This window comes from Aquarana catesbeiana, linkage group LG03 (genome assembly GCF_042186555.1).
Source record: "Aquarana catesbeiana isolate 2022-GZ linkage group LG03, ASM4218655v1, whole genome shotgun sequence".
Classification (NCBI taxonomy): Eukaryota; Metazoa; Chordata; class Amphibia; order Anura; family Ranidae; genus Aquarana; species Aquarana catesbeiana.
Window position 1 is genome coordinate 557,810,289 of NC_133326.1, and position 16,017 is coordinate 557,826,305.

The 16,017-nt window shown below is 42.3% G+C and overlaps 1 protein-coding gene across 2 annotated transcripts in view; it reads right to left on the minus strand.

The window, feature by feature from the left end:
* Positions 1–16,017, minus strand: part of BMAL2 (basic helix-loop-helix ARNT like 2) — a 94,545-nt gene that overhangs the window by 42,276 nt on the left and 36,252 nt on the right. For both annotated transcript variants that reach the window (XM_073621736.1, XM_073621737.1), the window contains exon 5: positions 4,740–4,819. In XM_073621736.1, the coding sequence (XP_073477837.1) occupies positions 4,740–4,819 (80 nt within the window). The remainder of the gene's footprint in view (positions 1–4,739; positions 4,820–16,017) is intronic.

The window sequence follows — 16,017 nt, forward strand, 5'->3', positions numbered from 1 at the left end:
TGCTAGTCCGATGGACAAAAAACAACGCAAGGGCAGTTATTGGCTACTGGCTATGAACTTCCTTATTCTAGTCCGGTCGTACTTCATCACGTTCGAAACGATCGGACTTTGGTGTGATCGTGTGTAGGCAAGTCTGTTTCGTTGGAAGTCCGACGAAAAGTCCGGTCGTGTGTACACGGCATAAGATTGCCCTGTATTTGGCTCCATCCATCTTCCCATCAAATCTGACCAGCTTCCCTGTCACTGCTCAAGAAAAGCATCCCCACAACATGAAGCTGCCATCACCATGTTTCACAGTGGGGATGGTGTGTTCAGGGGGATGTGCAGTGTTAGTTTTCTGCCACACATAGCATTTTGATTTTAGGCCAAAAAGTTCAATTTCGGTCTCATCTGACCAAAGCACTTTCTTCCACGTGTTTGCTGTTTCCCCCACATGGCTTCTTGCAAACTGCAAACAGGGCTTTATAAGGCTTTCTTTCAGCAATGGCTTTCTTCTTGCCACTCATCTATAAAGGCCAGATTTGTCGAGTGCACGACTAATAGTTGTCCTGTGGACAGATTCTCCCACCTGAGCTGTGGATCACTGCAGCTCCTCCAGAGTTACCATGGGCCTCTTGGCTGCTTCTCAGATTAATGCTCTCCTTGCCCGGCCTGTCAGTTTAGGTGGACGGCCATGTCTTGGTAGGTTTGCAGTTGTGCTATACTCTTTCCATTTTCAGATGGTGGATTGAACAGTGCTCTGTGAGATGTTCAAAACTTGGGATACTTTTTTATAACAATCCTGCTTTAAACGTCTCCACAACTTTATCCCTGACCTGTCTGGTGTGTTCCTTGGCCTTCATGATGCTGTTTGTTCACTAAGGTTCTCTATAAAACCTCTGAGGGCTTCACTGAACAGTTGTATTTATACTGAGATTAAATAACACACAGGTGGACTCTATTTACTAATTAGGAGACTTCTGAAGGCAATTGGTTCCACTAGATTTTAGTTAGGGGTATCAGAGTAAAGGAGCTGAATACAAACGCACGCAACACTTTTCAGATATTTATTTTTTTAAAAATGGAAAGCCATTTATCATTTTCCTTCCACTGGACAATTATGTGCTACTTTGTGTTGGTCTATCACATAAAATCCCAATAAAATAAATGTATATATTTGGTTACAACATGACAAAATGTGGAAAATTTTAAGGGGTATGAATACTTTTTAGACACTGTAGTTAGCCTTTCTAAAAAATAAAAAATAAAAAAAAAAGACACAAAAGTCCATCTAGTTCAACCAATAAAAGGGAAAAACACAATTTTACAATCCTATATACAGTGGGATATAAAAAGTCTACACGCCCCTGTTAAAAAAGTCAGGTTTCAGTGATTAAAAAAAATGAGACAAATATAAATAATTTCAGAACTTTTTCCACCTTTAAAGTGACCTATAAACTGTACAACTAAATTGAAAAACAAACTGAAATCTTTTAAGGGGGTATATAAAAATTAAAAACTAAAATAATTGTGTTTGCATAAGTGTGCACACCCTCTTATAGCTGTGGATTAGCTGTGTTCAGAATTAAGCAATCACATTCAAACTCATGTTAAATAGGACTCAGTACACACCTGCCATCATTTAAAGTGCCTCTGATTAACCCCAAATAAAGTTCTGCTGTTCTAGTGGGTCTTTCCGGACATTTTCTTAGTCGCATCCTACAGCAAAAGCCATGGTCCGCAGAGAGCTTCCAAAGCATCAGAGGAATCTCATTGTTAAAAGGTATCAGTCAGGAGAAGAGTACAAAAGAATTTCCAAGGCATTAGACATACCATGAAAATATCAAATGGAGAAAATACGGCACAACAGTGACATTACCAAGAACTGGACTTCCCTCCAAAATTGATGAAAAGAGAAGAAAACTGGTCAGGGAGGCTGCCAAGAGGCCTACAGCAACATTAAAGGAGCTGCAGGAATATCTGTCAAGTATTGGCTGTGTGGCACATGTGACAACAATCTCCCCTATTCTTCATGGCTTGGGTATGGTGTAGAGTGGCAAGAGGGAAGCCTTTTCCTACGAAAAAAAAAAACATCCAAGCCCGGATAACTTTTGCAAAAACACATGTAGCCGTGTGGTTGCCACTAGTAACGAAACATCCACCATATCACCCTGCTGACAGACCTCCAAATATCACCTCTGAGACAATGAACAGTCATTTGCTTTGTTTTTGTTTACTGAGGGGTATAACTTGGTTGGGGAAAGGGGTATATGGGATGCCCATAGATTAAATTACTTTGCCATCATATTATAAATTAGAACTTTGTTTGAGCCTGAAGAAATGATGCACATGTATAACATCTACAGTCTCTTCCCTGCATCACCATGCAGATTATTGCTCCTCCTCTACATAACTCCTGTAGACTATTGCTCCCAGGAACTCCTCATCAATGACCGTGTAAATATGAGGATTTCACCCATGACCGTGTAAGGGTGAAGCTCCCAGAAATCCTTCCCTCCAGCACAAACTTATACTGTAGCACATTAATTTCTTCTCACATCCTCTTCTGTATGCAAAAGAACCCACTCTGAATAGTCTCTAATGCTAACTCTGATTGATTGCTGCTACTAGGCCAGAGGCCTGCAGTACCTCTCCCCGGAGGCCTAGTAGTTTAATAGCATGTGCTGAATGGTGAACTACTGTTCCCAGCCAGCCCAGCTTGCAAATTCTGCACCCTCGGGCCACATTGATTTGAAACTATTCCCCACAGTCTCTCCTCTGATCCAGGACTCCTCATCAATGACCGTGTAAAGATGAGGACTTCACCCATGACCGTGTAAGGATGAAGTTCCCTCGCAGACTTCCTGGCATGTCTCCACATCCAGCCCTCCACTGTGGTACACTCACAGACCCTTCTCTGCCCGAGTCCATGATGGAGAACTTAACCGGACCGTACGTTCCGACAGCTTCTCCTGCCCCTCTGCTCCAGGAACTTCTCATCAATGACCGTGTAAAGATGAGGACTTCAATGACTGTGTTAAAGGTGAAGTTCCCTCACAGTTCTCCCGGGCCTCCTCCTGCGATCGGCCCACCCCCTGCTAATTCCAGCTGGGGATTGGTCAGGGCTCCTTACATGAGCTGCCTGCCACTCCAGTTCTAGGCTCTGCAACTCTTCCAGAATATTCTCCCTGTTAGCAGGGGAGGTGCCTCAGCACTGAACCACAGGTGGTCACACCCACTGCTACACTAACCACTCCCTGTCCCCAGGTCAAAACAAACAGGCCTAGCTTGAAGCATAGGCCTGCCTAAATGTACCTGTACTGACAGTTTCCCTAGCAAAAATCCTATGCTAGCACCTACCTATAGTAGAGGGTGCTACACACATCTGAAGTCTCCCAAAAGCATGTGGGAAAATGTGTTATGATCTGATAAAACCAAGGTTGAACTTTTTGGCCATAATTAGAAAATATATGTTTGGTGCAAAATCAACACTGCACATCACCAAAAGAACACCATACCCACAGTGAAGCATGGAGGTGGCAGCATCATGCTTTGGGGCTGTTTTTCTTCAGCTGGAACAGGGGCCTTAGTCAAGGTAGAGGGAATTATGAACAGTTCCAAATACCAGTCAATATTGGCATAAAACCTTCAGGCTTCTACTAGAAAGCTGAACATGAAGAGGAACTTCATCTTTCCACCCAAAGAATACCTTCAAATCAACAAAGGAATGGCTTCACCAGAAGATTAAAGTTTTGGAATGGCCCAGCCAGAGCCCAGACCTGAATCAGATTGAAAATCTGTGAGGTGATCTGAAGAGGGCTGTGCACAGGAGATGCCCTCGCAATCTGACAGATTTGGAGTGTTTTTGCAAAGAAGGGGTGGGCAAATATTGCCAAGTCAAGATGTGCCATGCTGACAGACTCATACCCAAAAAGACTGAAAGGTGCTTCAACAATTAGTTTATGGGTGTGCACACTTATGCAACCATATTATTTTATTTTTTACTTCCCTCCGCCTAAAAGATTTCAGTTTGTTGTTCAACTGACTTGTACAATTTATAGGTCATATTAAGGGTGGAAAAAGTTCTGAAATGAGTTATCTTTGTCTAAGTTTTTTACATCAGAGAAACCTGACATTTTAACAGGGGTGATTAGACATTTTTATATCCACTGTATACACAATCCGATACCCACAGTTAAACCAGAGGAAGGCAAAAAAAAAGCAAAGTATAATCCAATTTGCACCAGCAGGGGAAAAAATTCTTTCCCGATCCCCCAAGAGGCAATCGGATATTCCCTTTACCCATTCCTATTCAACTTTACCTATAAAATGTTAGTATCCAGTTATATTATGTACATTTAGGAAAGAACCAAGCCTTTTTTAAAGTGATTTTAAAGGCTCGTTTTTTTATTTTTTTAAAATAACAAACATATCATACTTGCCTCCACTGTGCAGCTCGTTTTGCACAGTGTGGCCCCGATCCATTTCTGGGGTACCCCGGCAGCTCCTGCGGCTCCTCCCCGCATCAGATAACCCCCTAGGAGAAGCGCTCTCCCAGGGGGGTTACCTTGCGGGCACATTCCCGAGTCCAGCATTTGCATCCATAGACACGAATGTCAGACTCGGCCCTGCCCCCGGCTCCCACGTCATTGGATTTGATTGACAGCAGCGGGAGCCAATGGCTGCGCTGCCATCAATCTGTCCAATTAAGAGCCGGGACCCCAAGGAGAGAGGGACAAGAAGAAAACATGCTTACCAACCTTTAGGATTAACCGTCTGAGCTCATCCTGCTGCAGGAAAGATGGCCTGTAACTTTCCTCTGCGAACGAGCTGCTGGAACCTGAAATGAATAAAAAGTGACTTGCATACAACACAAGAGATGGGAAGCCTCCAGCTACTGGGGATTTAAGCTGGACACACACACACTCTCAAATTTGGGTCTGTCAGGTCAATATATTTTATTAACCGAATATAAGAAAAAAATATTTTGTAGTATGTGTGCACCCAATTCTAACCCCTAAATACATGGTTTTCAATGTTTTTAATTTTTTCACATGTAAAAAAACAAAAATAAATTATTTGACATTCACAAATGTGTTAAAACCATGAAAAGGCCTATTGCAACTCCACAGTATAAATCATAGATAGGCTTACATTTGCTATCCAACACGTTTCTTGGCACAAAGTCCATGTTGTCAAGGCTGCAGATGCAGTTCAAATAATAATCGCATATAATAGATATTTGCAAAAATTGCTTCAAAGAATGTTTCTTTTTTTTTTTTAAACTATAAAATGTGCAATGTCCAGCTCACACCATAGGATAAATAACATAAAGAGGCAACTGGAATGATGGATTTGTTTGGAACAACTAAGTGCCGGTTCACACAGGGGCGGCACGACTTGCAGGTCGCCTCAGCGAGGCGACCTGCAAACGACTTCTGAGGCGACTTGCAAAACGACTTCTGTATAGAAGTCTATGCAAGTCGCCCCAAGTCGCCCCCAAAGTAGTACAGGAACCTTTTTCTAAGTCGGAGCGACTTGCGTCGCTCCTATTAGAACGGTTCCGTAGCACAGAACGGGAGGCGACTTGTCAGGCGACTAGGTCGCCTGACAAGTCGCCCCTATGTGAACCGAGCCTAAGGGGTTCCTCAGGCTGAGACTGTCCTTCAAGGGGACTGTACCTCCTGGCACCACTCTTGTAAGCAATGAAAGAGAGCTATGTAATTTACTCTCATTAGTTAAGAGTGATGGTTTAACTGACAGAATATGATTCGAATAGGTTTATGTTTAGGACCCCACTGGCACTCTCACATGTTCGAAGGTGGTAGCAGGTCATCAAATCACCCTCCACTACTGCCCCGGAAGACGTTTGTTTATGACAAAACATCTAGGGCGGCGCCTCCCTGCGACATCATCGTGTAGAGGAAGTGAACTGGAAGTTGATGCCAATATTACTGGCTTGATGATTACACTTTTATGTGCATACTGGTTTATGTTTGTAAGTGTGTTTTTTGCTCAGTAAAAGGTGTTTTCTGTGTTTACACTATAAGAACCTAAATTGTAAGCTCTAACGAGCAGGGTCCTCTGAATCCTCCTGTATTGAATTGTATTGTAACTGTACTGTCTGCCCCCATGTTGTAAAGCGCTGAGCAAACTGTTTGCGCTATATAAATCCTGTATAATAATAATAATAAGAAGTGTTTATCTGTTTGCTTTACATGAATATACTTACCTGTATTGAGCTCATCAAATTCCTGAGGAGCGATGCTGGTGAACAGTATTGGGATTGGTGTGGAGAGTTGCCATTGAGGTTGAGCATTCTGAGCACACAGTTTTTGACCACTCTGAATAAAAGGCTCTTTGCATCTCGTAAGCCCGCATCTTAGCTTTACAGTGGTGACAGGCAACACTGGTGCTGGCAGAGGAAGACAGAAGTTTTGGAGTGTTCCTCTTTTTCTTTGAAGTGGATTAACACTTTTAATTCATTCACTGTGGACTAATAGTTTTTGACTTCATATTTTTTTTTTTGTATGTACTGTGATTTTTTCTTTCTACACTTTTTTTGTAAATAACTTTGTTCATTTTATGTGATTCTAGGTTGGTTTATAAAATAGCGCAACACTTATCATATTGAAAGTTATTAGAGAGGATATCCTCTTTTGTATTTACTGCTCACTTTTTAGATTGTGCACAGATTTGCGCGGTTTCCACCTTTAATCAAGTGTATCAGAATAACACTAGCAATGGCAAGCAGTAATTGCACTGACCAATGAAAATTACTTTTTTGTTCCGGGACAGAGGTACGACTTAAAGGGGTTGTAAATGTAAAAGTTTTTTCACCTTAATGCATTATATGCATTAAGGTGAAAAAACATCCGACAATACCGGCCCCCCGAGCCCCCCCCCCTCCGTTTTACTTACCCGACTCCTCGAAAGTCCCCCGCTCTCCCCCGACATCCTCTTCGCCGCTCAGCCTCGCCGTTGATTGGTTACAGTGGATGGATTGATAGCAGCGCAGCCATTGGCTCGCGCTGCTGTCAATCACATCCAATGATGCAACGCGCTGGGGGCGGAGCTGAGTGATACAGTGAGCGGCTATGGCCGCCGGCTGTATCACGGGAGCTCACCCGCAAGCACTCAACACCATGCGAGGGAGCTCGCATGAAGGTGTTGAGTCCTTGCGGGGGGGGGAGCCGAGACAGCCGCCCAGGAACCCCAGAAGACCAGGTTCGGGGCCACTCCGTGCAAAACGAGCTGCACAGTGGAGGTAAACAGAACATGTTTGTTATTATATATATATATATATATATATATATATATATATATATATATCTTTAGTGATCCTTTAAGTACTAGCCTGTAATACCCCTATATTGCCAGGTAATTTTTTTGTTTTCAGTGCTGTGATTAGTTTTATTGACAATTATTTGCAAATTGGATCCAAATTAATTTTATATCTTTTTAGACAGATAGAGCTTTCTTTTGGTGGTATTTAGTAACCACTGAGTTACTACCAATATTTCTCTAACCTTCGGTTATAAAATATGTCAAATAAAATGCCAGGACAGTAAAAACTCCCCTAAAATGACCCATTTTGGAAAACAGATAATCCAAGGTGACCTGATTTTTTGCCACAATTTTTGGGAATGAAGAAATATGCTGTTATCAAAGGGGGCGAAACATTTTGCTTTGTAATAGCGCACTAGGCACAGTGCATCACTAATGTATAAATCATATATAGGAGGAGAAAGCAGTGAAAGGATTAATGTACAGGTCATATACAGTGATGAGAGGGTTTGCATACAGAAGTGCAGAATAAGATAGCACTGAGATATACTGGAGAGGAAGAAAAGGTTCAAAAGTATTTAACAACTTTGGGATTTACAGATGCGCTGATCTGGAACCAATGAATGAATGATTCATTCATTGGTTAGTTCCTCCTTCTTCCATTGTAAGAGGAAGGGGTGGGCTCTGCAATGTAAACACTACACTGTTTACATTTGTTAGAGCTGTTGGTCATCACGGGCATCACATGGTACAGAGCCAGTGATGTTTGCATTGCATAGAGAAGCACAGAGATCCAGATATAACATCACCGGGTGTATCATAAAAAGGTATGCAATGAAAGCAGAAAGGGGTTATCTAAATTTTCATTATTCTGTTGCCAAAGGGGGATAGGGAAGAACCAGAGAATGCAAAATAGAAGCATATTAAATTTCAACTTTAAAATCACTTTAAAGCAAATGGTTTCTGTTTTACCCTGAGAGAAGTGCGATTCAATGTTCTAGGACAATACAAAATTAAAAAATTCAAAGAGGGGTTAATACTTTTTTGTGGGAATTGTATACTATGCTAAATTATACAGTAAAGAACTGTTCACACCAGCCATTTGCTGTAAAATGCATGTGTTACCACAACGCATGTGAACGCACCGTATACTCTACAACACAACTCCACACCTGCGCTGTTGTCTTGAGCAGGCCATTAATGTTTTTGACTCAATAAAATAAATATGTAACTTTACAAATATTTTGCCAGGTTAAACCATTACTATGTATGTCACTCTGTTGCCCCTTTTAGATGTTTGGCAGGAGGTGTCCAATAATGACATAGTGTTTCAGATAATGAAATTTCTGCACAGTTGGTTTCAAGCCATACCAATCAATTCTAAGAATTCCTTCTAGTTCCTCACCAACCAGCAAGGATTGGCAGTCTCGCAGCACCCGCCTAAGAATTGGCCAGTAAGGCCAGCCATACACGATTCAAATGTCGGCCGATTCAGCAGGTATCAAACCATTAATGGGCAGGCTGAATGTACCAAGTTGATCGATTGACCATCCTACCAGATTCATTTGTGATTATCGCAAGCAGCTGCTTTAGCCGCTAGCGATAATCGATGTATTCTCCCGGCAGGGATAGCTTCCCCTGCCGGGAGAAGACAATTACTGATTCTCCTGTAAGCACTGCCTGTGTTGATGGGGGGAATTTCTTTCCTGCAGCCCATGTTTGCAGGAAAGACATTTGCACCATGTATGGCCTGCCTTAGTTAAAACTGGCAGAAGCTGAAGAGGGTTTTAGTTTAGTTGAATCCACGTCATTGAAAACAATACTGGTCTTTTCTTGCGAGATTACATCCACGTAGGATTAACACTGCTCAAGATTGTTCTCGAGTTTACAGTACCTGCGCCAAGTAGTATAAAAAACATAATTATTCCTGGAAATCCCATTCTCGCCACAGCTGGAACAAATCCAAAAGTGCATGCAGCAAAACACAGAGTTCAAATTATAGTTCAGGAATAATGGATACACCCCAGACACAAAAATCTTACATTTATAGTTGATCTTTTAGTAAATTTACAAGCCTGCAGACTTGGCAGACTCTGGCAGCATCACCGGGTAAAAAAAAAAAAAAAAAAAGTGCTTTTGAAGAAGTAATTACAGACTCAGAGGTGACCTTTTCTTTCAGAACTTGGGCCTCAACAGCCATGCTGTTTAAGCCAGCCCCCGTGCAGCAGAATGGTAAACCATACTGGTCTACAATTTTTTTGTTTACCAGTAGTGATGGGCTCGGGTGTGTTCGGATCAGTCCATCACTGCACACCGCCAATCATAGGGAGTGAGGCATTTCCCGACCGGCAGCTGCACATACACATGCTTCCTATGATTGGCGGTGTGCAGTGCCGTCTTCCTGGCGGGTTCGATCCGAACTCGCCCAAGCCCATCATTATTTACCAATGTCTGATCTTCCTGTAGGTGGCGTTATAGTCCAAAAAGTGAATCATTTCCTGTATCCCTTAATGAATGAGAAAGAAACTTGCGCCACACATGGATTGAAATTCAGCCAGTCCCTGCTAAGCCGGACAAATTTAGAACCATGAATGGCCGGCTTTATTTTACAGGACAGGCTAGACCAGTACCCTCTCAGTAGGGAGGCTTGGCTCTTACAGTCGGGATTTAATCGGCGGTTTTGGATCCCTTTCATCCACCCCTAACACTCCTTCGGGTTTCCTCTCTTGGTGCGGTAACCAAAATAATTAAATACATAATATGTGTGTGTATATATATATGTGTATTATATATATATATGTATATATATGTGTGTGTGTGTGTGTGTGTGTATATATTATATATATATATATATATATCCACACACATACAGTATCCCACAAAAGTGAGTACACCCCTCACATTTTTGTAAATATTTTATTATATCTTTTCATATGACAACACTGAAGAAATGACACTTTGCTACAATGTAAAGTAGTGAGTGTACAGCTTGTATAACAGTGTAAATGTGCTGTCCCCTCAAAATAACTCAACACACAGCCATTAATGTCTAAACCACTGGCAACAAAAGTGAGCACACCCCTATGTGAAAATGTCCAAATTGGGCCCAATTAGCCATTTTCCTACCCCGGTGTCATGTGACTCATTGGTGTTAAAAGGTCTCAGGTATGAATGGGGAGCAAACAAAGTAGTTACCACCACTCAAGGCTGTTCGGGTTCAAATCTCCCGTCCTCCACTGTGTGAGAAAATGAGAGCTCCAGGTGCTGGCAATTGCTGTTCCAATGGTGTACGTGCAGGAGAAAAATCTGCACAGCCGCACTCCGGAATAGGAGTAAGCGCTCTGCAAGAGCGTGAAACGCGTTAGTGGTTATGCTGTATTATCCCAACAGTGCCATGTACTGATTTTATGCTACGTTATTGAATAAAGAAGATTTTATTTATTTGCCTATTCAGGAGTACGGCTGTCCAGATTTTTCTCCTGCACGTACACCATATGAATGGGGAGCAGGTGTGTTAAATTTGGTGTTATTGCTCTCACTCTCTCATACTGGTCACTGGAAGTTCAACATGGCACCTCATGGCAAAGAACTTTCTGAGGATCTGAAAAAGAGAATTGTTGCTCCACATAAAGAGGGCCTAGGTTATAAGAAGATTGCCAAGACCCTGAAACTGAGCTGCATCATGGTGGCTAAAACCATACAGCGGTTTAACAGGACAAGTTCCACTCAGAACAGGCCTCACCATGGTTGACAAAAGAAGTTGAGTGCACGTGCTCAGCATCATACCCAGAGGTTGTCTTTGGAAAATAGAGGTATGAGTGCTGCTAGCATTGCTGCAGAGGTTGAAGGAGGTCAGCCTGTCAGTGTTCAGACCCAATGCCACACACTGCATCAAATTGGTCTGCATGGCTATCGTCCCAGAAGGAAGCTAAAGATGATGCACAAGAAAGCCCACAAACAGTGGGCTAAAGACAAGCAGACTAAGGACATGGATTACTGGTACCATGCCATGTGGTCTGATGAGATTAAGATAAACTTATTTGGTTCAGATGGTGTCAAATGTGTCTGGCGGCAACCAGGTGAGGAGTACAAAGACAAGTGTGTCTTGCCTACAGTCAAGCAAGGTGGTGGGAGTGTCATGGTCTGGAGCTGCATGAGTGCTGCTGGCACTGTGGAGCTACAGTGCATTGAGTGAACCATGAATGCCAACATGTACTGTGACATACTGAAGCAGAGCATGATCCCCTCCCTTTGGAGACTGGGCCACAGGGCAGTATTCCAACATGATTACGACCCCAAACACACCTCCAAGACGACCACTGCCTTGCTAAAGAAGCTGAGGGTAAAGGTGATGGACTGGCCAAGCATGTCTCCTAAACCTAAACCCTATTGAGCATCTGTGGGGCATCCTCAAACAGAAGGTGGAGGAGTGCAAGGTCTTCAACATCCACCAGCTCCGTGATGTCATCATGGAGGAGTGGAAGAGGACTCCAGTGGCAACATGTGAAGCTCTGGTGAACTCCATGCCCAAGAGGGCATGGCAGTGCTAGAAAATAATGGTGGCCACACAAAATATTGACACTTTGGGCCAAATTTGGACATTTTCACTTAGGAGTGTACTCACTGTTGTTGCCAGCAGTTTAGACATTAATGGCTGTGCATTGAGTAATTTTGAGGGGACAGCAAATTTACACTGTTATACAAGCTGTACACTCACTACTTTACATTGTAGCAAAGTGTCATTTCTTCAGTGTTGTCACATAAAAAGATATAATAAAATATATACAAAAATTTGAGGGGTGTACTCACTTTTTGTGAGAAAGTGTGTGTGTGTGTGTGTGTGTGTGTGTGTGTGTGTGTGTGTGTGTGTGTGTGTATATATATATATATATATATATATATATATATATATATATATATATATATATATATATATATATATATATATATATATATATATATATATATTAGATAGATAGATAGATAGATAGATAGATATTATATATATATCAACACTTTCTTTCCCTACAGGCTTGTCAGTTAATGGTGGTATTGATCAGGAGAATTCTTGGGACCAATACTCCACTTTTGATACAGCACTTTCTTTGCTAAGTTCTCTGGTGCTCCTACCCTTCTGGTGAAAGCTGACATCAAATCGGCCTTTCGCTTCCTTTCAGTACACTGCAACTGTTCCATCCCAACAACATGGAAGGTCCTGCCCATCTTCTGTCTTTTTGGGCATTGAGAATGATATTGTGGGGATGGTCTGCTGACTTCCTGGGGTTAGCTTCTTTCCTTGGTTAAATTCCCAAGGGACTCTAGGAAGCCATGGCTGTAGCAGCTTCAACCTTTTTGGGCCATCTTGTTTTCACATTCCACATACTTTTGATGGGCAGTGCCTTCTGTGGGCGTCTATGATATGTATATCAGATACACATCGTTATGTACCGATTATCAGCTCCTAGGTGTGACGACTTAAAAGTGCAGTTGTCCTTTTTGCACTCCTCTAATGGTCCTTCTTTGATGAATGGAGGAATTGTCGAACACACAGCTGCAGTTTTTTTTACAGGTCTGCATTCAGCTCCTGTAGCTTTGGCATTGTATTCATTATTTATAAACCTTGGCCAGCCTCATTGGCCCAACTATTTGTTGTGTAACATTATGCTGTTAGAGCCCTTACCTAATATGGTCAAGTGGTTAACTGCCTTTCTCCACCTTTGTTCTCCCTGTTGTATTTTTCTGGTGCTTGGATGTCTTCAGTTGACTGTGTGGTTTCAGATGTAGCTAATTGCTATGGGTTTTCCTTGTCCTTCCTTTTTTGTGTAGTCTCCTTTCTGACTCCTGTTGCCCCCCCCCCCCTCCCCCTCTGTGCCACCCCTCCCAGGTAACCTGTTGGCAACTTTTGAACGAATGGGTGCCTCCACCTGTCGATATCTCCCTTTACCCCCTGGGGTCGCGCATGTGGATCTTTTCTCCTACCTCCTCTACCTGCAGGATATAGTTGTGGCTGCTTCGACAGTGGGTACCGCTCCCTCCGCTGTATTGTTTGGTTCAGGCTATTCAGCTGGGAGGACATCTTAAAAGTTTTCTTATTCATAGGATTTTTTAAAGGAAATGGTTGGAAACCTCTGACTTGCTTCCCTCATTCTTGGCACCTGTTTTCTGTGCACAACTTAACCGACATCCTCTGCATTTTTACCTCTGTCTGTTTTCTCTTGTTTTGAGTTGCCTTTTCTTGGGCATTCTTTGGCACATTTAGGGTAGTGAACTTACTGCGGCTGACAAATGCAGTTTATGGTAACTCGGAGAATGTGCTGATCATAGAATCCTTTGTTTTTATCTCTCGCTTATTCTTAAAACCTCAACTAATTCAAATTTTTTTGGGTCGTGTGCTTTTTCCTTTCCCCAGCTGGTCTTGCCTCCTCATGATTTTACCCACGTACTCTTTTCCCATTGGCGCATTACCGGCCTGCAGGTTCAACCTCCTCTATTAGGCATGGTATTGCTCCGTGTTGTGCCAGTTTTACCTATCTATTGTTTGGTCCAACATTGTTCCCCTTTTCTGGTTTTGGCCCGTCACATACTTTGTTCTCATTTCTAGTACTTGTTTGGAGCTGTTTCACCGCAAGGTGAAAGCCTAGGTTTTCAAATTTGTCCACAGGATTGGTGGCATTGTTGTCTGCCGCTGGGGTCTTGAGGGAGATAACAGTATTTATTAAGACCTATATAAAAGCAGTGTTATAAAGTAATCACCATTTAGACTAAATTATCACACTAGACAGCGCTAATGTTGAGCATTTGAAACTTGTGGCCAACAACACATATATGGACAGTCTTATATCAGAGAAGAGTCCTTTAAAAGAAAATCCCTTATAAAGGGAAGTGATGAAAAGTTCAGGGTCTAATTCAGATAATCAACAGGTGATCTTGAAAAAACAATTCTCCACATGCACCTTCCACCGATCACTGTGAAATCCACCCGGTGACAAACACTTTCCCCCTAGGGGGTTAAACTCACCAGAAAAGGGGAGTAATAAAGCCTTTAGAGTCAGCACTCTTTAGAAGTAGTATGTTGCCATCATTACTATACACAGGGTCACAGGTTTGCAGGGCTCATAATGAATAAAAAAAAAACAGAAAGAATGGTGCACATAGCGTAATCCTGTTTATTGATTCAAACCCCTTGCACAAAGACAGACAGAGAACCCCCCTTCAATAAAAATACGTACATCAAATAAAACAAACAGTGAGCAATCAATCAAACAGGCAGGTATTGCCAGTGTGTACACTTCACCCAAAGCTGTCAGCGCCGCTACACAGGAAAGGCTCAGTACTTCCTGGTTGTGCAGATGACTCAGGTGGAGCGCACACGTCACTTCCTGCGTCGTGTTGGCCACGCCCTGACGCGTTTCGTCATATCCTTTGACTTCAACAAACGCGTCAGGGCGTGGCCAACACGACGCAGGAAGTGACGTGTGCGCTCCACCTGAGTCATCTGCACAGCCAGGAAGTACTGAGCCTTTCCTGTGTAGCGGCGCTGACAGCTTTGGGTGAAGTGTACACACTGGCAATACCTGCCTGTTTGATTGATTGCTCACTGTTTGTTTTATTTGATGTACGTATTTTTATTGAAGGGGGGTTCTCTGTCTGTCTTTGTGCAAGGGGTTTGAATCAATAAACAGGATTACGCTATGTGCACCATTCTTTCTGTTTTTTTTTTTTATTCATTATGAGCCCTGCAAACCTGTGACCCTGTGTATAGTAATGATGGCAACATACTACTTCTAAAGAGTGCTGACTCTGAAGGCTTTATTACTCCCCTTTTCTGGTGAGTTTAACCCCCTAGGGGGAAAGTGTTTGTCACCGGGTGGATTTCACAGTGATCGGTGGAAGGTGCATGTGGAGGATTGTTTTTTTCAAGATCACCTGTTGATTATCTGAATTACACCCTGAACTTTTCATCACTTCCCTTTATAAGGGATTTTCTTTTAAAGGACTCTTCTCTGATATAAGACTGTCCATATATGTGTTGTTGGCCACAAGTTTCAAATGCTCAACATTAGCGCTGTCTAGTGTGATAATTTAGTCTAAATGGTGATTACTTTATAACACTGCTTTTATATTTGTTTTTTTTTTTTCTCTGGTTTGAGACAGCTGCTGCTCACTAGATTGTCTCTCTGCCTAGACAGACACAGTGGAGTTCAATCTTATTTATGTCTAACTTTTAATTGCATACTGATGTTTATTCACGGTTATGCACCTTTGAATATTTACTTATTCTTTTTTTTAATATTAATATATCTACATCTTGGGTCTGTTTGGGTGTTTGGCGCTGAGCGGTGTTTCTGCAGGCCTGGTGAAACACTTATATATCTTTATTTATTAAGACCTGATGGGGTTAATTTAAATGATTGGCCTAAATATGTTCACCTCGGCCTACAATTTGGTGTTGAGCAGGTGCTTGCTGCGGTGGGGCGCTTGTCAGTATACCACTAACTTGCGTGTGGCGGTTTTGACCTTGCCAGCAATTAATGTTTCTTTATGGGCTATGCCCTCAAGTTAAATTCTGGGGGTCAGTCTAATGCCTGTCTGGCACTGATGGTAAGGACAGGCCTCTTAGACTATGTGAGTTTATATTTATGGGTGCTCATGGTATACTGTGACTGGCATTGTTTGGTACATTTGGAAAGTTGTACTTTTCAAAAGTTCAATAAAGCTGTGGCCTTGCCCTATTTCCAACTTAATCAGCTT